The sequence below is a fragment of the Mauremys reevesii genome, linkage group 19, assembly GCF_016161935.1.
Source record: "Mauremys reevesii isolate NIE-2019 linkage group 19, ASM1616193v1, whole genome shotgun sequence".
Classification (NCBI taxonomy): domain Eukaryota; kingdom Metazoa; phylum Chordata; order Testudines; family Geoemydidae; genus Mauremys; species Mauremys reevesii.
Window position 1 is genome coordinate 21641075 of NC_052641.1, and position 22604 is coordinate 21663678.

The 22604-nt window shown below is 44.8% G+C and overlaps 1 protein-coding gene across 20 annotated transcripts in view; it reads left to right on the top strand.

Moving 5' to 3' along the window:
• Window positions 1–22604, top strand: part of LOC120386847 (DAB2 interacting protein) — a 374907-nt gene that overhangs the window by 96427 nt on the left and 255876 nt on the right. For 2 of the 20 annotated variants that reach the window (XM_039506774.1, XM_039506785.1), the window contains exon 2: window positions 18332–18370. The exons of 17 other annotated variants lie outside the window; for them this stretch is intronic. Coding sequence is in view for 1 of the 3 variants with exons in the window: in XM_039506778.1 (XP_039362712.1) it covers window positions 21700–21820 (121 nt within the window). In the remaining 2 variants the exon portion in view is untranslated. Of the gene's footprint in view, window positions 1–18331; window positions 18371–21595; window positions 21821–22604 lie in introns of those variants that run through there. One more of the 20 variants, XM_039506778.1, reaches the window with a different exon arrangement.

A 22604-nucleotide genomic window follows, 5' to 3' on the forward strand; every position in this document is an offset into this window, starting at 1 on the left:
GAAATTGACCCACCTGGATGCACAAAGCAGCTGGTATTGCTGCTCGCTCCCACACTGGACTGCTGCTCCTCCGCCCTGTGCACCCCCTGGGCTGCGTAAGGAGAGGGCAGGAGAGCAGCAGCTGCTGATAGCTCAGTACAGCCCAGGTGAGGAAGGGACCTGAATGCAGGAAGCCCTGGCGTTGTGTGTGTTGAGGGGAGTGTATGAGTACGCTGTCGCTTTAAGAAAGCACTCAGGGTCAATTGTGTCCAGACCCAGAGAGGCAGCAGCACATACACATTCCCCCTGTCCCATCACCCCAGCTCGGTGGAAGTCGGGAGCACGTGTGGGGGGGGGAGAGGAACAACCCATCAGCCCTCCCGCCCCCACCCCAGCAGACAGGAGGACGCTCCCAGTGACGGTCTGGAGTGGCCAGGGGTGGCTCTGAGGGGGAGGCAGGGGACAGGAACAGCAGCGGCTGCACACGTGGAGCAGGGCAGAGGAGGGGCACCAGAGGATTCACTTGGTCCGGACGGCTGGTCATCCAGCTGCCCCCTGCAACTCGGGTCTCTTCCCCCCCCGACCCCCCCCTCTCCAGTGCGGCTGCTCGCCTGCCTGCCTGCCGCCTCTGTCAGCCCTGCTGAGGTGAGAATCCAAACCCTGTGCACACACCCTCTTTGGCGGGTCACCCTGGGCAGGGGCCCAGATAGCCCAACCCAAAGGCCAGCCCTGCTTAGAGAGCAGCGGATGAACCCTTAGAGCTCCATCCTGCAAAATGCCGAGCACCATGGCCCCAATCCAGTGCGAACTGATTAAAGTGAAGCACGTGAGTAGGGCCCTACCAAATTCACGGCCATGAAAAACACGTCACGGACTATGAAAGTTGGTTTCCCCCGTGAAATCTTGCTATTATAGGAGGGACTTCTATGCTGCCTTCAGAGCTGGGCGGCCAGAGAACAGCGGCTTCTGGCCAGAGAAGCGAGGGTGGCATGGTATGGGGGGGTCCTCACTTTTTGGGAGCAGGGCTGGCCTAATGGGTGGGTGACAGCCCAGGGTGCTGTGGTCAAATGCCACTGTGCTCACAACTGAAGTTCCCTCTAAGCTGTGCGGCTGCGCAGCAGGTTATCAAGGGCTGTGCAGTCGTCCAGGAGGGAGAGGCGTCTCTCTCCCAGCCCTGGGGCTGCGGTGGCGAGAGAGGACAAGGAGGAGTCCTCTCTCCCCGCTGCAGCCCCAGGGCCATCTGCACCCAAACCCCTCAGCCCCACTCGAGAGCCCACACCCCAACCCTCTGCCCCAGCCCTGCAGGCAGCACCACCGCCAGCAGCAGGCAGAAGTAAGGGTGGCAATACCGTGACTTCCAATAGCCTTGTGACACACCCCTCTGTGTGTCTGAATTTCCCCCTCAGTGAGATGGGGAGAGTAAAGTGTAAAGTCTCTTAAAGTGCACTGAGATTAGGGTGTGGAGATGGCTATCTACAGCAGTGCAGAGTGGGACCATTTTGTTTTTGTTTTTTTAAGTTATTCTTAATGCCTTAAGGCTTCATTTGTTCAGCTCAAATAAGAAGTGAGATCTCCACTGCTGGTGGCACTTTTGTTCCTGAATTCTGGATTTTTTTTTTAAAAAGTTCCTTCTTTTAGCTCCCCAAAAGGCTCTGCGACATTTTCTTAAAGGGGAAAAAAGCTCTCGAAAAAATAAACCGCTACACACATTTTGGCTTTATTTGGGTTCTTGAAAAACCCAAATGTGAGTGTGTCTGGAAACCAAATTCTGTGTCTGAGCCAAGCTTTCTGAAGGAAATAAATTGCTCCAAATCAGAACAATAGAGAACCCCAGTGTGATTTTTATTAGAGCATTTCAAGGATTAAATACCTCAATATTCCTGCAGGGGGCAGCAGAGCTGCAACAAATGGCCACAGCAATCTGCAGAGGGGAGAAATCGCAGCCGGGCTGAGAGGCAATACTGTACATCCCTCCCTGTGTCTCAGCTGGGGATGGCATTTGTCTGCAAGGGCCTGTGTGGTTTTGTTTTCTCTCCACTGCCTATGGAATTTCAAATAAGGAGGCAAACAACGTGGAGGGCTTGTTACGTGAGAGTGTGTTTGCTGCTGACGTGGAGCCAGGGCCCTGCCAAAAAGAATCAATGGAGCATTAGCAAAAACCTTCTCTGAAGCTGCTTGAAAGCCCCTTGCATGTCCGTCTGACCATTCTTTCATTATACATAAAACATGAGCATCAAACAATCGGGCTGGTAGCATTTTCACTTAGACACAGTCTTCATCACCTCTGTGCTTGCCGTGTGATCGGCAGTGCCTCCCCTGAGTGCTTGGGACAGGCCAGGACTGCAGGGTTTTCTCCATTGCAAAATGGTAACATGTTTGAGCTCGATCGTAAACCATCAAGTTAGCGGACACAGTGTCAGTCGCAACTTAGCAGTCAGGGTGGAACAGGGCTGATCTCAAGTTTTTGTACAACTTTATTTTTAGAGGGTCTAAATTAACTTGGCTGCTATTCGTCAGAGTGTTTTTAGGGTTTCACTGGCAATATTGCAGTTCTGTATTTTTAAAATCTGTTTTAACTTTTGTAGGTTCTGTGAGCTGAGATGTTCAGCCATTCCTGGTTGGTGCAGGGTCAGGGATTCTGCAGGAAACATTGGGCATGTTGCTTTGAGTTTTGGGGCAAAAGTCTGGGGCTCTTCTTGGTTTTATCTGAATCCGCTTGTCCATTCTTACAATAGCCGGGTTAACGTGATAGTAAGGGAACCAGGCAGAAGTAGCTGCAGGTTTGAATTTCAGGTTTAACCTTCCTTCACTCCCCCATAATTGCACAAATAATCATCAGTTAAGTACAGTTTTCAAAGGGCCCTTTTCTGTGGCTACCAGGCTGTTCTTTGAAGTGTAGACGCTCTGCCTGAAGTTGTCCTGCTGATGCTCTGGAGTGCTTAGCAGTGTGGATTTTGTGTTCCTGGTGGTCGCTTGGGCTGGCCAGCCAAGTGTGGGCTTAGGCAGCTAGCCTGAGCCACTGCCAGTGTTGCAATGTTCACACCACTCGTTTTAGTGCACCAGCTTGACTGGCACGCTCCCAGCCACAGTATAGACACAGGCCACCATGCAATGTGCCACAAAGCTTGGGAAACCTGCTCCCATACAGATCCTTCCTTTGCAAGATGACAGCTCAACACTGTTCACATAACCGCTGTCAATGGCAGAGAAATGGGATGAAAGGGAAATTTTCCTTGGGTTTTCATTCTTTCCACCCGAGTGGGGCAGAGCCCCAGTTTTCTCAGAGGTAGAGCTTCCCTGGGTGCACATTTGTCCTTGCATTGCCTACCATTTTATCTTCTTTGTTGTTGGCATCCTTTCGTCGGCGAGAGACGGTAGGAATTGCAGCCTATGATACAGATGGTTTGCAATGTCTCATGCGACTGAATAGTCCAATACTGACGACTAAATCCTTCAGACCCCTCAATGTCTATAGGCAACAGGTTCACATCCACTGGAGAACAACAAATGCAGGGAATCAGGTGAGCAGCAACAAGAAGGGGTAAGTAACCCAAGCTGCAGCCAGAGGAGAGAGCTTTAGTCTCTTTCATCCAAAGAGCTCACGGTGCTTTCCGTGTTAGCCGAGGCTGCAGAATGCCCCGGGGGCAGGGTAAGTATTCTGTCCACTTACACTTGGACAAACTGAGATACAGAGCATTTAAGTGACTTGTCACAAAGTCAAACGGCAAACCAGCGGCAGGCAGGATTCAAACCCAGATGACTCTCATCCCTTAATCTAACCAGCAGACCGTACGCCCTTCATGTAATGTCCTCCCTACTGTCCAAAGTTAACGAGAGGCTCCTTCGTGGGAATTGGGGAAACAGAAGCACTTAGAGGTGTTCCCTCTGCCTGGTGTATTGGAATGTCTGTACTCAGCATGGCTGTGAGCAATCTGTTCTTTCGGATTTATCGGTATTGGCCAGACTGTCATCTCCTTTAAACAGAGTCGCTATGCTGTCTGAACTGCGGCTGGGGAAGAGCTGTACCTCTGACCCTTCACAGTTCTGTTTGGAGAAAAAGGGCCTTCGTACAAATAGCTGAACAGGTGAATGGGGCTTGGAGGGGCTGGGGGCTGTTGCATTTAGCTTCGCACAGTAAACATGGTTTCTGCTCTGTGTGGGGCTGTCCGAAGAAGGAGGAAGATTTGCAGTGTTCTACAGATAGTTATTAACACTCCTTGGTCAGCTGCAAAAGATGAATGTGGTCTGTCTGATCCTCTCCCCCATGGGATACTAGAAGTGTGGCCTCCCTCATGCTCCCTACCTCTGCTGGATACACCAGCAAGAGCTCCCTGTACTAGCGAGCCTGCATGCTCACTGGCTTCCCATGGCGTAAACCACACTGGCACCAGCTATGGCACTGGGCTTGCCAGATCAATTTGTTCTAGTGATCTGCACCACCCGAGCCCTCTGTGCAGTCTGAGTATAAATTGTTCCTGCGGCTTTCCAAGCTGTGAGTTTCAGAAAGCAGAAGGAGTATTTTTCAGCTTGCATTTCGCCCTAGATGCTCAGGCTTCAAACGCTCAGTCCTAGGGTGTTCCTCAATCTCCTATATTGTTGGGGAGTTGGAATTGAGACCACATTTTCCATTCTGAAATTTTCGTCAGGCACTTTACTCTGAGCACAGCTCCAGTTCAGCATCCAAGCTCGTCTAACAGTCTCTGAAAAATCCAGAAGCTCCAGGCAAAGGTCAACTTATAAATACTCTCTCGCCCCATCCTCCCTGCAAACTGCTCCTGGAAGGAGACATGAGAATATATTGGGAATTCTTTGATCTTTTTGTAATTTTTAGTCCAGCTTTTATCATCCGCTGGCTATGCGGAGGCCCATGCACAACAGTTTAGCCAGTCTCTGCCCACTTTCCTGTGAGCAGATGCACACATCACAAAAATCACCACCAGGAGTAGCACTGTGACCTTTTTCTGTTTGTCTACCTCTGGGCATCAGGTAATGAAACTGGTGCTGAAAGTGGGCTGTGAATAGAAGATCCAGCTGCCCCATTCATATTGGAAGGTTTGGCAAGTCTGGCAACTTTCATCGTCCTGTATTCAGGCTTCCTGCATGCCCTGCCCCTTTGCAGAGCAGCTGGTTAGGTCCAGTCTCCATGCTGGGTTTCTGCACAACCCCACCAGGGAGAGTTTCAGGGGTTAGCTCAGAGCTGCATGGCAGAGCATGACTCTGAGATTCTACTCCCCGGATATGCATGCAACTCCTGTGGGAGAAATAAGGTTGAAACGACCAGTGCTTTTGCAAGGCAAGCTTGCCTGCCTCGATATTCTCCCTGCATATTCTGTTCCCTCTCTTGTGTGTGTGTGTTCCCTCTTCCATGCTGCTCGTGCTTCCTGCATCAACCCCCTTCTTCCCACCATTGGGTGAGGAGACCATTGGAGTTGAGTAGCATCAGGCATCTCAGAAGGGAGTTTTACCCCTCTTGTCGTCCTTAGGCCAGCAAAATAGGAAGGAAAAGGCTCTGTTTTCTGTGTAGTCTCCTCTTGGCCTGGTGTACCGTTCATTTCAATAATAAAGTGTTTCCTTTCATTCTCAAACAGTCGGGCCCCTGCCAGAGCCATAATTGTTCACAGATGACTCATTTTGGCTGCAGGATCAAAACTAGGGAAAAGTGCTGTTTGTACAGTCTTTGAAATGTACGAGATGGGAAGAGATGTTCAAGCTTCCTATTTGTACCATATGTTGTTTCCAAATTTCAGAAGAGCCTTTGCATTTCAAAAGAAATGTCAGTCCTGTCCTGGGGATGATTTAGTAGGAAAGAAATAGCCAGAGCTGTGAGCAAGCCTGCTAAGCTGAGAGCAAAATTGCGCATGTGCTCTCTATTATGTGGAACAATCCAGTGCTGGCTGGCTGGGAAGCTGGACTATCGTGGAGATGATCTAATATAGTAGAACCTCAGCGCTACAAACACCTCGGGAATGTAGGTTGTTCGTAACTCTGGAATGTTTGGAACTCTGAACAAAACATTACGGTTGTTCTTACAGAAGTTTACAACTGAACATTGACTTAATACAGTTTTGAAACATTACTATGCAGAAGAAAAATGCTGCTTTTAACCATCTTAATTTAAATGAAATGAGCACAGAAACACTTTCCTTACCTTGTCAAATCTTTTTTTAAACTTTCCCTTTATTTTTTTTAGTAGTTGGCGTTTAATACGGTACTGTACTGTATTTGCTTTTGTGTGTGTCTGCTGCTGCCTGATTGCGTACTTCCAATTCTAGCTAGGTGTGTGGTTGACCAGTCAGTTTGTAACTCTGGTGTTTGTAACTCCTGAGGTTCTACTGTAGGTCTCTTTTCCCCTCTGATGTGAGAGTCAGTCTCTTCCACTGTCTGAAATGCTGTAGGCCCCACAGCTGTGATTTTAATCAAAGCCAAGTTAAACTTTTTCTTTCTGTATATTTGTAGAAGCTGTTTTGAAATCTTGAGTCATAGCTAGTGTTTGCACTTTCTTTTCTGTAATGGAAATAAAATGAACATGTGTAGAATCCTCATTGTGCAGTGGGCACTGGCCAAAAGTGATTACTAGCTGGCAACTGTTTGGTCTGAGTTAGTGAGTTTCAGCCCCATTCTTAGTGGACAGGTGTTCATCTCACAAAAATCTATTGCTGCAGTCTCAGTGGAGAGGCCATGGAGCCTGAGTTCTGCTTTCGCTCCTGGAAATGGTCGCTTAGGCTGAGGTGAGAAGGTGATGGCATGATGCCTACAGTGTTGTTGCCTGTTGCGTACCTGTTCTGTAGACAGGGTGATGGGTTGTATGAAGTCGACGGCTGTCCACAGGGCAGTGTCCCTAGGCCACCAAAGTAATGTAATATGAGTCACAAAACGGGCATCAGAACACCGGCCCCAGCCACTTACTACTTGGTGTCGGGGAGAAGCCAGTTATCCCATAACTGTCCCCTAGGGGCTGTGTGGCTCTTTGTGGGTAGCATCTTCTCTTGGAGACAGGATCTTGACCTAGATCGTTGGCCTGATCCAGTAGGGAAGTCCCTATGTTCTATAGCTACGGACCTGGCTTGGTAGAATTTGTGACCTAGCAGCGGGAGGCTTTATATCTCTCTGCCCGTCCCCTGAGATATCTGCTTCCCACCAGCAAAAAGAATGTTGGATCCCCACCAGGGAAACTTGTGACCTGGTCGACGCTACTTGCCTATTTCCTCTTTGTCGTTCCTTCCCCTCTGTTCTAATGCTTCCCTCTGCATGCTCCGCTCACTGTTCAAATTGCACTTGGCCATAAGCAGTGCATCGAGGACAGGCAGTGACCCTTTGGAGCCGGTTTGTAATCATTAGAGTCTAAAGGCATGTGAGCCTTGCTGGGTCTGCCTGTCGCACTGTTTTTAGTAAATCAAGAATAATCGCGGAAGCTCCCATTTGAAATCATTTTGAATTGACAGCACTTTGCTGAAGGAGTGACTGTACTGGGCTTGTAATGGACCAAAATATTCACCAACATTAAACCCCAGCCCTTTCAGATTAGTGTATCATTTCAACTAATGAAGTGTACAAATCATGCAAGGCAGATCACCAACGAGCGCGGTCACGTTCAGGCACTAGGAAAAGCAAGAATAGTTTGTCAAGCTGTCATCAGGTGACTATCAGCAGGCAATGGAAGGAAGGAGGTAGCCAGAGGGAGAAATAACAGGACACTATTGAGCAAAGGAAACTCTGCTGAATGCTGGGAAACAGTGAGGCCTGCTGCACTCTGGAGTAGTCGTCCCAAGGGAAGGGGTGTGGGGAAATTGCGTTGGGTGAATGAAAATGGGCCTGGATGTAGCACTGCAGAACACAGTGGAAGAGTTGGTGGGGTAACTCTTTTCCATCTCTAACTTTTAAGGAGCTCTTAAGAAAATCAGTGCAGTGGACGTGTGATCGGTGCTCCCTTGCTGCTGTATGGGGAGGCTCACATATGCACTTAGATTAAAAAAAAAAAAAAAGAGTCTGGATTTCAGCTGACAGTCTATTACCAACTGGGCAAAGCACTGCACTGACACCTGACAAGAGTGACTTGATGACCTGTTAGATTTTTTTCTGTAATTTTTATTCATATGTCTTTTTTCATGACTTTTATAAATGTATTGGGGGAAATGAATTTGCTCTGTCCAAGTCTCCCCAGTGGCGCCCCAGTCTGTGAGAGTTTGTTCTGGTAGCCCTAGTGTTGCGATGATGTGCTGGACCAGAAGAACCCTTACCATGGGGGAGGTGAGATCTAAATTGTTGCTGTTAAATTAAAATTAATACACGTTATGTTTCGCCACATGTGTTACTGATTAACTGTTCAGTTATTCTCCACAGATTGAGGCTGGCTGTTCAATTTTGGCATTTCACTGCACTAGGACGGCGAAACAAGATTGATCGCTTTCCCTTTGATCGCTTCCGCACTAGCATTGCGCTGTTGTATTTCCATCGTCCACACTATGTGGGAAGGGTTTAAATCAAAACAAACAAAACGAGTTTCAATGAAATTTAAAAACTGATGAAAACATTTCCATTTGGTTTCATAAAACTTTTTTTAAAATCGTACCGTACCTACATTTCAGGTCTAATCTTATTAATGGGGTGCCCCTTTACAAATGTCTGATGTTTTTTTCAAGACACACAGTCCCGTCGGACTGCCGGAGTGTTAGTAGGGTTAAAAGATTTACGTTTGTTTGCAAAAAAGATTCCCCAGATGTGTAATGTGATGCCTAGAAGCAAATAAAACCTGGCCCTGAATACAACCAACTGTTTGCAGGATAGCTTATAAATGATGTGGCAGGGAAGGGGAAAAAGCCATTTATCACATGAAAAATTAAGTTTTGTATTAAGCCAATGATTTGTTACATAAATGTGAGATCATTATCAGGCATTTACACATGAATTGGAAGTGTCTAATCTATTAATTAATCAGTAAGTAAGTTTTACACAGCATATGTAAACCAATTTAATCTTTCATTTCACTTATCAGCATGGATGCCAGTTTCAGCGTGATGTTAACATGAGATTAAACACGCAGGAGAAGTGCTGATTCATGTTGCTGTGTGCCCTTTCGTTGTACTTGGGAAATGTCTACACAACCAGGAGATGGGTGTGAAAGTGGAGACTTGTATTCCATCACCACTAGCTTCCCTGGATTAATAGAGGTTATTTATGCAGGGAGCAAATCCTTAAACTTCCCCAGAACACCTGTGAACTTTTTTTGTTTAACCTTTAGCATTTAAACAGAGTGGATTTCCAAGCAGACAAGGATAGCAGTGCCCTGCAGCAACTTACAGAAAGGTTGATCATTCTTCCTGACCTTTCACCACACCGCATGGGGAAACCACTATGGGAGCACTCACAACTAGCTAAGAGATTTCTGCTAATAATAACTAATACATTTGTCATCTAGTGTCTGGATTTTAACAAATTGCTCATTCCCTGCAGCAACCTGAAAGCAAGGTTAGCACTGAAATACAAAGTAAAAAGACTATTTTTAAGGGGCCGTTTTTCATTATTGTTTATTACATGATTTTCTGCATCAAGGTTAGTGCGGAAAACACAGTTCTGATGATTAGCTTCCTCACCCAGTTTGGGTGTGACTGTTGTACTAGGAACTTGCAGATCACAAAGTACAGAAGAAAGAGTCGAATTCTTGTCTGAACAGCACTGGCAGGGATTGGCATGTTGATGTGTCACTGGCACTAACACTAATAACTAGTGTTGTTGGCATTTAATAGTAGAAGAGTTTTTTGATCTACCTGAAGGTGAGTTCCTCACACATCCTTTCTCTCAGTTCTGAATATTTGCTATTCCTTCCGAAAAAGGGCAGTCCTGCCAGCTCCGTCTCACTGCTGTGTTTTGGTCTGGTTTGAGCTTAAGAACAGCTGTGTCCAGGAGTCTTGTTCCATTGCTTGTTGGGAATTGCATGATGAAATAAGTGACTGTGCATCTTGCAGGCATAAAGGAATCTATTCAGATACAATAACTGACCCAACCCTGATATGAAATGTACAAATTTTGTGCCAAACCTTGTTTGACGGTCAGCTTCTTGTGAAATCTGGAACAAGGCGCCTTTCAGCTGCTTCTGAGGTTCATTGTGTATGGTTCAGAGGTCTCTGGAGGGAAGCACAGGTGTGTATCCAGCTGACCAAACCTTTTGAGCTTTTCCTCATGTTAACTTATTTAGGTTTTGTCCTGGTCATTGAGAAACTTTCACTGACTCATTTTTCTGTTAGGCCACCCCTCACGCATCCTTCTGCTACAATGTCACATCATTCCATCTTAGGGGTCACTGGGCATCTGAGCAGCACAGCAATCGTGTTCCACCTGGATGCCCCCAGAACGTAGCAGAGGAGCCCAGCAGTTCATACGAGTCTGGCAGTTAGAGGAGGAGGAGACCTGTGAAGTCAAGGGCCCACTTGCCTGTACAGGGCCAGGCCTCTGGTGGTGCCTTTGAGAACTGGTCAAAAAAGAGTAATGATATTTTGTGAAAAATTTCGAAAGGAATTATGATTTTTTCAGTTTGTTTGGCAGTTCGTGACATTTTAAAATTAGAAATTCTGAAAATTTTCAGAATTTCTAACACTTCTTTTGGTGGGAACAAAAGCACTTTCTTCCCTTTTTCCCCCCTCCCCTTTTTTTTCTCTTTACCCCCTTCTCTCCCCTAGTGGAAAAGTGGTGGGTGAGAAAGCAAGAAAGTCTGGCTTATTTGATATTTTTTTTTCACTGAAATTTAAAACAAAATTTTTAATCACAAAACAAAAATATTTGATTAAACCAAAATTGCTTTGGTGAATATTTTTGTTTTGGTGACAAAGGATTTTTCCATCAAAAGACATTTCAGTGGGAAAATGTTGATCAGTTCTAGGCCCCATATGAAGGCAATCCAGGCTGATATTCTCAAAAAGGTTGGGAAAGTTTTTCCTTTTTGTCCTATTTCTTCCCATAGTTGTAAATGTATTTCTGAGCAGCACCATTACAAGAATGAGGAAGTAAGTTGTCTCTGAATAACTCAGGCAACTTTCTTCAGTCTCTTGTTCAGAGTCTCTGGAGTATCAGTCTTTTTTGCATCAGTTGTATCGGTAGCAAGCAATATATTTGGTGTACATTATATACACCTCTACCCCAATATAACGCTGTCCTCAGAAGCCAAAAAATCTTACCGCATTATATTAAACTTGCTTTGATCCACCAGAGCGCGCACTCCCCTCCCTCCCCCCCCAGAGCGCTGCTTTACCGCGTTATATCCACATTTGTGTTATATCGGGTCACGTTATATCGGGGTAGAAGTGTAGTTTCTTTTGTGCTGAGTGAAAAGTAGGGTTGGTATCATGTTTTAGAAGGAATTCTTTATGCCTGGATCCTTCTGCTTAGAGACAGTCTGTTTTAGTATGTTTGCTATTGACAGGGGTGACTAGCTATGTTAGCTCAACTGGGCTGGGGAATGAGAGAGAGTTTCAGTGGATACATTTTAAGTTGGCTATAAGAGCTCTACATGAGAAATAAAAACTTCTTGAACTAAGAGTTCTACAGTAAGACATTGCACATGGTTTCCAGCTTCATGAAGGCCTATTGGACTCAAACACACAGATCTTAGGATAGAAATTTTATTTGTGTCAGTAATAGGATACAAACCACGTTATCTGAGTCCAGCTTCATATGGTGTTAGAAATGCATAGTTAAATTACTCTAGATTTCAATGTTATCATTTAATCCACCTCTCTCTTGGCTGGAGTCAGAAGTTGGCCCAAACAGGTTGTTCTTTAGCGCTATTGTTTTATTGGGAAATAGGCAGGAAATATGTCCCTGTTTTGAGGTCAGCCTCTGTTTCTCTCCAATTCTTTGGCAGGCACAGAGTTTATTAGGTTGCCAAGGAAATATCTCTGGTTGGGTTCTCAGACACGCTGACTCTCCTCAGTGTTACTGTAACCTGCCGGTTACTGAGTGGCACTTCCTATGTGGATCATTGTGGTGGTGTTTACCATGCAGTGAATAACAAGTTTGTCAACTCTTATGTTTACCTGTCGCATTCACTTTATTGGAGCCGGTATGGCACATTGATTGAACTCCTTGCTTGGGAAGGAAGTCTGAAATACAGAAAACAAAAGATCGTGTTTACAAAATTAACTTTCTGGTGGGGGGGCAAATTGTCTGCTGGTGAGATCAGGCAGTTTGGGCGTCAGGACTCCTGGGTTCCACCTGCAGTCCTGCTGCTTGCTCTTTTTGTGGAACAGTGAACGAATCATTTAGCCACGTCTTTCAAACGTTTGGAGTCGGGGGGAGAGGGAAAGGCGGACTGTGGGTGATCAACATTTCTGAAAATTAGGCCACTATTACTTACATGGCTAAAGGTGGATGTAGGTGCCTAAATTTAGGCACCTGAGTTTAAAAATATTGGAGTTATAACCTGTCTGGAGAATGGGAAAGATGTTGTGAAGCTTAATTAATGTTAAAAAAGCCCTTTGGGGTCTTTGGACAAAAGACACTCTGCAAGTGCTTGGCATCATGATTTTTTTTCATTATGAAAGGATTGTCCGGAGAAGAAAGCTCTAGACCAGGACTCAGAAGATCTGGGCTCCTGGTGTAACCTTGGTCGAGTCACTTTGTTCCTTGAAAATTTCACCTGTAAAATGGGGATAATAATTCCTGGCTCCCACCGTGGAGCTGTCTGGTTTAGATTGATTGTTAGCTCTTCAGGGCAGGGACTGTCTGTCTGGGAACACAGCATAGCGTGACCTTGATCGTGTTCAGGGCCTTTAGGTGCTAGCACGCTAACAATAATAAATAATTAATGATAAAACCCATATAATGAGCATCAATGTACAGAACAGCACCACAGGTGTCGTGGTTGAAATCTTGCTGGCAATAGCTCCAGTGATTAAATTCTAAGCAATAAATGCTATGCCTAAATTTCAAGTAAAGGATTCAGTTTTTCATTTCCTTTTCTAAACCCTCGGGTAGTATTGCCGTGGAGCTATTGACCGGCTGCCACGTTCCACCCCAGAGGTGATTGCATTTCAGTGGTGTGTATCTATGGCCTGTAAAGTTTTGGGGGTGTGTGGTTTGTTTGTGGTTTTTTTTTGTTTTTTCTGATGAGCTCTAGAACATGGTAATTATTTTCCATAAAACATTTTTTAAAAATGATTTTTTTCTCTCTATTGGTGGTGTGGAAACTTCCTTTTCATTTTTACCAACAATATAAAATCTGAAAAACTGGATGGGGTGAGGCGGTTGGTTGAACAAAAGAACATTTTGAAAGAAAATACATTTTTCTGTAAAAATGTTTGATAGATTAGATACTGAAACAATCTAGTCCATCAGCTGGAAACTTTCTGTCAACTCTGTTCAGTCCCCATCGGGGGAAAGGCCCTACAATGCTGTAAGTGTAAGTTGCGCCTGCTGTTTTATTATATTGATTTTGGCATCTGATGGTTCTAGCCCGTCTGTGACATTGGACACATTTTGCAGAACAGCCCTAATTACTTCCTCAGCATTTGACTTAAAATTCTGATTTAATTAGCGAGTGTGTTCTGAGATGGGAGAGGGCACAAGGACTTGGTGTGACAAGGCTTCTCTTCTTACCTTACATTTGCCTCTTCAAGCATGGATGTGGGTGGGTGAGAGCCCACCATGCAAGCCCTGCAGGAGAACTCTTCATATGGGAATGCCCTGGGACATGGGTGTAGACAACTGGGAGATGGGAGCATGGATGCTAAAGTTCAGGGATTGTATTAGTAAAGGAAACACTGAGAGTGTTTCCCGCCAGCATAGCATGGTGTAGACACTGCGTTAAGTTGATATAAATTACATCGCTTGGGGGGTGGTTTTTTCACATCCCTGAGCAATGTAACTTACGTCAACTTAAGAGGTAGTGTAGACGAGGCCTAAGGAACAGAAGCTCATTTTATTGCACTCTATTAAACTGGACAAATATAGTCATGGTACGAAACTACTCATTAAAGCATTCTTTTTTTAAAAAGAGGAATAAAAAGAAAGACTTACAAATCTGAAACAGTTCTAGCTGATGATCTTTGTCCTGGGCTTCTTGAAATAAATTCTTCTGCAACATGTGTAAGGCATCAGTTTTGTCTATGGTTACATGTAAAATCATATACCAATTGAGCTGTGATTGTCCACACTGGAGGTCAAGGCCATTGTTTAATGTGGTGTAGAGCAGTGGCTCTCACCTTTCCAGACTACTGTACCCCTTCCAAGAGTCTGATCTGTCTGGCGTACCCCCAAGTTACACCTCACTTAAAAACTACTTGCTTACAAAATCAGACTTAAAAATACAAAAATGTCACAGCACACTATTTTGAAAAATGGCTAACTTTCTCATTTTTACTGTATAATTATAAAATAAATCAATTGGAATATAAATATTATATGTAGATTTCAATGTATAGTATATAGAATAGGATAAACAAGTCATTGTCTGTATGAAATTTTAGTTTGTACGGACTTCGCTAGTGTGTTTTATCTAGATGAGTTGATGTACCCCCTGGAAGACCTCTGTCTACCCCCGGTTGAGAACCACTGGTGTAGACCCCTGAAAATGCTCTCGTTTACAATATTGGTTGCCGATATGACCAAATCATTTTTATTAACTTTTACCACTTCAGGAAACAGCTGATGTTCAGTCTGGTTGAATGAACTGAGGCTTCTGAATTGATTTCAGTGATCTTTCTGTAAGCTGACAGTTGGCTTGCAACAGATGAAGCTGAATAATCATGGTTGAAATTGGAACCATACACCTGAAGCACATCTTGAACTTGTGTTTCTGTTAGGCTTAGAGTTGTTATGAAAGTTTCAAGATTTTGAATAATTTTGTAATCTTTCTGTTTAAATCTTTATTGAATACTGGACATTGTAAAAACCAGTGACATAAATGTGGAGATACTTATAATATTCCTTTGCTGAATTTGGGTAGCTGGGTTCTATTTCCCTATTTGCATTTTCTTGGGAACTTCTCTCTTCCCTGGAAGCCCAGACCTTCTGACTATATCCAGTATTGGGCTTTTCTGGCAGATTTCCTCCCAGAATAAATTGTAGCTTTCATCTGATCAGATGGACTGAAGTACATTATTTTCATACAAGATTGGCCTTCTGTGGTTGAAATGCCTGAGCCTTGCAGAGTTTTGAACAGATTGTCTACCATGTTTAGGACTTTCAACCTAGTTCAGTATAAAAGAGGTAGTTGAACTCTTCCATTTGAGCTGCTATTCCATCAATGAGAGCTCTCATGTCAGGATCTTTGGTTGCATCCTTTGGTGTCTCCCAAGTTGCATGTGGTAAAAGGGAGTTTCAGAAATTGAAGCCAGTGCTTCTGCAGAGAGAGACTATCTTGCTGGACAGAGGACATAGATGCTTGATGCTGTACTGACCGCTTTGTTTTATGTCCTGAAATATAGCCTTTTGTTTGTTTACCAAATGACACAATTAAATCAACCAGTTTCAAGAGCATCTCTAAGGATAACATTTTTAAGAGCAGCCTAGCACACCAAATTCAAAGCGTGCCCAGAGCAGTGAGTATATGTAGCTCATAGTTTCTGTTGTTAGTCTGGTTGCTACACCTGAAACTAAGTCTGTCAAGTTAGTGGTACCATCATAATATTCTCCATGACAATTGCTGATGCTCAAATTTTAGACATGATACATCTTTGATTAGTGAGTTGGTAGTCTCTGCTGATGTACAGGCTACATTATATATCCAATGAACATTCATGTCATCATCCACATACTGCAGGCATAACACCACTTTCTCTTTGTTGGAGAAGTGTGTTGTTTCATCTACCAAAATTGCACACCACTTTCCAGAAATGTTCTCAGAAATCTTCTTTGCAGCTTTAAGAGCCATTATCTCAATTTGAATAACTGGACGTGTAAATTTGTCATGACTCATTTTCATCCACTCTGAAATCAGGATCATATTCTGCCTCCAAACAAAGCCGTTGAATAAAGTTGCAGTGAACTTCTCCACTTCAGGGTGTATTTTCAGCTTGTTCAGACTAATGGTCTTGCAGTCCAAGACCCTGTCTGGTAAGATACCTGTACATTACTAGTGTTTTCATTAGGAATTGCCTGTTTTCTTCTTTCTACTGAACGTACTGAAAACGTAGACTTGGTCTACACCTAAAACTCAGGTCGACCCAGCTATATTGCTCAAGTCTGTGAAAAATTTCATGCCCTATGTGACAGTGAAGTTGACCTAACCCTCTCTCTGTAGACGCAGCTAGGTCAATGGAAGAATTCCTCCATTGACCTATTTACCATCTTTAGGGAAGGTGAGTTTACTACAGTCATGGAAAAACCACTTTTGTAGTAAGCGTCTATGCTACAGCAGTGTAGCTGGAGCTCTGCAGCGGTGCCTTTGGAGCGTTTGTAGTATAGACACCCTTAGTCTTCGTATGTCACCAACGTTCTCAGTGGCCTTTTGAAGAATATCGGCTGCTTCATGGTGAAATGAAGAAACTTGGTGCCTCAAATTTGTCTCCAGCCTTTTTCTGATTAGAGAATCCAGACTGAGTGGAAGCTTCATCTAGGTGCTTAGTCAAAAGTAGTTTGTGCCTAAAAGTTGTATAACCGTAGGAAAACAAGTTTACTGTCATTAGCTTGAGAATAACTGGGCCATTGAAAAGCATCAAATGAGGAGGAGCAAAAAAAGGCCTTGTTTTTCAAAGTTACGCCCAAGGAAAGACTTGCGGCCTGATGGTTGAGGTGTCTCAGAAATGCTGTTGTAGGCAAAGGCTGAGAGAGCTCAGTACTACAGCCAGCAGAAGCTGATGCACTTGTTGAAAGAGTAGTTCCCTCCTCTTTCATCAGCTGTGTTTTACATTTCATTTGAGCACCTCGAAATATACGCTCTGCTTTTGTACTTCGCTCCTTATAACTCACTTAGTGTTGCAGAATTATAACACGCACACAATGCTCTGGCAAACTGAAACACTTACCTGGCCTCTTGGTTTTATATGGTTACCGTTTTCTTTCTAGGACAATCTAGAATGTGGTAAAATGAAGAAAGGGGACAGCCTGCTTCTGATCTGTTGATTACACTGGAAAACTAGTTGTTTTGATGTTTTTTTATATGGAACCTCCTGGGTTCTTCTCACCCAGAAACTCTGATAAGGAAAAGACTACAAAGAGATGGCAGTTGGATGGCCTTTGACCCCCCCTGAATATGATGGTTCTGCCAAAGAATCATGGACTTCATGATGTCTGGCCTTCCCGATCCTTTTGTGGAAAAAAAAAAAGCCCATGGAACTGGGGCAGCGGGAGGAGGAAAGAAAAGACCACCCAATCAGAAGGCTGTGGGAATCAGCCCTCGAGAAGTGGCAGCTAGCTGCCTATCCCTGGTCTCAGAGAAAGAAACTCAGAAGTCTTTGTGCACACTGGTGAGGCAGAGCAGGATAAGTAGAGCCCTGCAAATGCGCGGGTATCCGCTTTGTATCCATGGATCATTTCTGCGGATAACAGTATGGATGTGGATACCGATGTATCCACGCAGGGCTCTGACAGTAAGAGCCGGGCGGGCAGCTGTGGAGAACCGCGGCATGTATCCTCCACCTGCCCTGGGCGAAGGAACTGGGGGGCAGGGACACTGGGCGGGGGGCTCCTTCTAATTGCCTCCCTCACCCCTGATTTTTTTTTTTTTTGGTCCATGAAAGCACAATCAATGCTGCTGCAGCAGTGTAATAGCACAAGATGCTGAGGCTGAGATAGGCAGTGATTTAATGTTTTAATGATCCTTGACCCCTAGATTGTTGGTTCCACACGGATTGTAACATCACTGAAACTTATCTTGATCTCGCAACTCTGTACTGTCCAAGGAAAAATTATTTGTGGGTCTCAGTTCAGTTCCTGGTGGACAGGTGTCAGCATAAAAAATAGACTTCACCACAGTTAGTACTAATTTCCTCTTTTATAGGTAGTCTAAGAACTGACTGGGCATGGAATCTGAAGTACCCTTGTATCCTTGCCTGTAAGGATCCTTGCAATCATGATTGAGGCACAGTGGCACGGCATGCAGAATAAAGGAGGAGAGTGCCTTTCCATAGAAACAAAGACAGTTGAGAAGGATGATGGTTCTCTCCTGAAGCCCCGTGGGAAAGCAAGCAGGCTAACTGCTGAGGCTGTCTGGGGAGAATAGATTCTGAAGAACAGTGATTATTTTCCAGGCATAAATGAGTAGGCAAATGATAAAACAAAACTACAGCCACTGGAGATGAGTGTCTGCCAGCTGCCATGGACATAAGTCTCTCTGTACTGGTAGAACCCTCAGGCAACTGCACGCTGCTCTTGCTCTCAGAGCAAACAAACCAATCTTTGTGCCTCTCTGCTTCCATCACAGAACTGACTTTGGTGCCGACCCAACATTTCTGCAGATCTGGTAAGTTTTTTTGCAAAGGAGTGAAATAAATCTTGACTTTATAAAGCTGTACAGAAAATACAACAGGTCTGAATGGCAAATCCCATACACGGCTGAGGCAAATACAGGTGGCCAAATGCTGCTTAAATTTCATTAGTGTAAACCCAGCCCACAGTTTTACGTGATAGCAGGATGCTATCGTTTGGTGGCAGTTCAGTGGTCTCCGTGCCATGAGTTGGATCTCAGCCCAGTGGACAGGTCTTCCTATCACAAAAATCAGCACCATATTTGGCCCCAGTTGACCCCCCATTAGCAGCTTGAGCTCGTCTCTCCTGGAGGTGGTCCCTTCAGGTCTGGTTGAGGCTCCTTGGCAGAGCTCTGGGCAGAAAGCTCGTATTCCCACTGCCTATGCTATTTTGGAGATAGGTAAAAGATTTTTTTTTCTCCAAGGCTGTTAATCTGGCTGCTTCTGCAAGCACTAGATTCCTTCACACAAACCAGTGCTTGTGTCAGGACATGGCTTTCAAAAGGAAAAAAAGAAATAGCTCTGGAATAATTGGAAATGTCCCAACCAGTCTGTTACCTCCCAGCTGGGTCATTCATTTTGTTACCTGCTGCTCTGTAGCCATCTGTACTTAATGCCTTCAAAACCTTTATTGAAGTCAGACAGACAGACAGAGAGGCAGGCTGGCTAAACTTTAATAAAACTCCCAGGCTATTTATGCTCTTATTAGGAGACTCCCTTCTCTTGTCAGGATAGTTTATAGCCCCTCATTAACTCTTCTTGTTTTATGGTCACCTGCATGAACATCACAGTAGGTACTGGGCGGGGGGGAAAGATAGGAAAAAAATAAATACAGAACAGATGCTTAAGTGCACATGAATGGATGCAGAACCATCAACACACACCACCTGATCACTTCCACCTGTTCATAGAGGTTAGCAAGATCACCAAGTAGCTCTCCTTCACTCCATCCCAGGTGGTTCTGGTTAAACAAGAACAAAGTTGCTGAACCTTACCCTTTTGGACCCTCTGAATTTGGGTAAACTTTTAAAAATAATTTCTCACTTTAAATGTTAATTTCCATCTATGCCTTCTGATTTTGGGGGATGCCAGAGGCATAAATGAGATATGAGAGAGGCTGTTCTCATGATATTTTTAGCTTGACCAAAACCTAGGTCCCACTAATCCTACTGGAGGGTCTCTTATGAAGCTTCCTGCTCACCATCTGGAGACCTGAACATTCAGCTGCTGCTCTGAACCGAATCTCCAAACAGTTTGAGATTTCCCCATTGCTAATTTAAATATGTGCCTATCACTCCTTTAAACTGAAAACACAATCCTGTCCAAGAGGAGTCAAAGTTCTTCTGGAAAATGTTTTAATAGTTTGTTTGCCATTCAGATGGGTAAAAACAAACCATTTCACTCCTGGGTAACATGAGATGGGTAGAAGTAAAGTAACTGTGGCCTTTTTCCTTCTCTCCTGATCTGTTGTGTGAATTTGGTCAGCGATGGTGCAGCTGGGTGGAAGCCAGGCAATGGAATGTTGCTCTGTTGTTGCATCTTGCAGAGGGGGGAGAGAATAGAGTCATCTGTTGTCCAGCTGTGATCTTGCCTACTTGACCTAAACTTGTCATTGCCAGGTTGATTGGTTCATTTCGCACCAGTCTAAAAGTTTAGTGTAGAATTCCTTGGGTATGGCCTCAAAACCAGGGCTGGACTTCAGCAAAGACTAAGAAGTGCTGTTTGTCAGGGACCGGACTGAAGGGCCTTTCTAAACAGAGAAGTAAAATATGTCTCCACTGCTCAGTATTTAGATAAGATGGATATAAGCTTTGTAAAATCCTTATGTTCCCAATGCCCAGCTTAATCGGAGAAGTTTTGCAAATGTTGGAAGTAGGTAGGCAGGTGGTGGTGGCTGAGACCATCTGGGGTGGAATTAAAGATTTTTTTGTTTTCTTTAAGGGTATGTAGTGCTAGCGAAAAGAATCAAGAGCCCTGCAGAGTGGCAGCCGCTGCCTATCACCAGAACAGGCATGGCACGGGTAGGGCAAGCGTCCACGCTTGCCCAGAGATGGCCAACTCATGGCCAGGGTGGCCTTGTCCCCCTACCTTTTTGCTTCCTGATCTCCTCGCTGACATTGGCAATAGGTACATTTGGTGCAAGAGACTGGTTAATTTAAGCAAAGCCAGCCACAGCGCGGGCAGCCCCTCTGCAAATGTCACTAGCCGGTAGCCTGTCACGCAGTCAGATTTTCCGGCTTTTCCAGGAGCTTGGAGTGCAAATGCAGGTTTTCATAGAAGAAAGGGCTAGTGTATGAATTCCTTGGCCTCCAGCGATTCCATCCTTCTTAAATCCTCCCTGCCACTCTCCTCTCAGAGTATTTCCATGCCTGCAGCTGCAGGGGCTTCTCTGGGTGCCAGGATGAGGGGTTCTGAATAACGCACCTCTTAGCTGAGCTTTTTAAACTGGAGACTTGGGAATCCATCCAGTTGGCCTTTATTTTTCTCTCTCGCTTTGGTTTACAGTGTTAATTCTCCCCATTCAAATGTAATTTTTGAGCTATATGAGCCAGAGGCAGAATCCCATGTGCTGCCGGAACCTGAATGGTAACTAGATCTCTTTCTTTAACTCGTGTGACATGCTATAATTTAGTTTGAATGTTGAAAGGAAAAGGGCCTCCAGGGGAGTCCAGTGCTCTGCTCGCTCGAGTTCTAATTAAAGTGATCCCCTCTCGAGTTTCACTTTGTTTTCTGGGGCTTTCACTCCATGATGATTAACATGTGTCCCATGGCAAGGAACTCATTACACCCTTCCCCGATCTCCTCTTTCATAAAGCCTTAGGAACCTCCTGTTGCAGATCCTGCTGGCTGAAGCTTCACCCTCAGAAAGATGTAGTGGCCAGAGGCAGGTACAAGCTTGATTAGCACTCTGGGCTGTGCAGTCATCCCCTAGCAGGAAGCTCTGCTTTTTCCAGGGTGGTTCAGTCAGATGTTGCTGTCCAGTGAAGACAATCCAGTCCAGGATTTCTTCCAGCCTTTTCTTCATATTTCAAGAGCCCAGGCCAACTCTGGCTTCCTATTCCAACTCCAACAGGCTTATCTTTTTGGGGGCTGGAATTGTTAGCACAGTGTATCTTGCCTGCTGAGAGTTCTGCCTCTGCTCAGACATGTGCTCCGTGCTGGGGTTGGGGTTTTTTTAATTTTAAATGTCAAACTTGAAGAGCTCTTTTTTCTCCTCTACTCTAAAGAACCAGCCTCCTGTTAATTAGACGCTGGGAGTGTTGCTGCTTTGACGGGACAGGGGAGTGAGTGAGAGTGCTCGTGTCTGTGTGAAATAGATACAAAAATGTCAGTGAACAGCAGGAAAAGTTCTGGGAGACCGTCTTACTACTATCGACTGCTCCGGAGGTCGCGACTTCAGAGACAGCGAAGCAGATCCCGGAGCCGGAACAGGCCACTTAGCAGGGGTAATTGCAACCAAAATTTCATTTAATTGAAAGTGCAAAGACCTGTCGTATTGCTTAACAGGCAAGTCTATTACTATAGATGATAAAGACCCAGTGTAAATGCTCCTTAGTGTACCTGTGCGCTGCAAAGTTTATAGTGAACTTTAGAAAGGATCTGTTCGTTGTTCAGTGCTGTGCTCAGGGAAGGGGGAGAGCATTGTTTAGTGGTGGTATAGATCTGGCTGTCAGGACACCTGGGTTCTACTCCCTACTTTGATAAAATGCTGTGTGACTTCCATCAGGTAAGTCCCTTTGACTCTTGTCCTCAGTTTCCTTACCTTTTAAAATGAGGGCAAGAGTATTTCCCAAACTCACTAGGATGTTTTGAGGCCTACTTGATGTTTGTAAAGCACTTCAATATCCTTAAATGAAAGATGCTATCGAAGGCCAAAGAACTATTGTTATAATTTGCTGCTCTTCATCAGCTGGGCCCCTGGAGGGTCTAAAAAATTGTACTGGGATATAAGGGCTTGTGCTCCCAAGCCGCTGGTGAAAGGCAGTGGGGCTTGTGTGTTCATAAGCCACTTTCGTGATCTTGAAAATCACACTGTAACAGAATGTATTTGTCCCGTGCAGCAGGAGCGGGGACCATGGAGCGATGTTTCTTTTGGACATACTCATTCATGCCGTCCATTCATTCCACTCCAGGCAGCTACTGACCCAGTTACTTTTTAAAAAATAAGCTGCTCTGGCTTTTCTCTCATGAGGTGAAACAAATGTTTATTGCTGCTCATGCTGAAAGTTA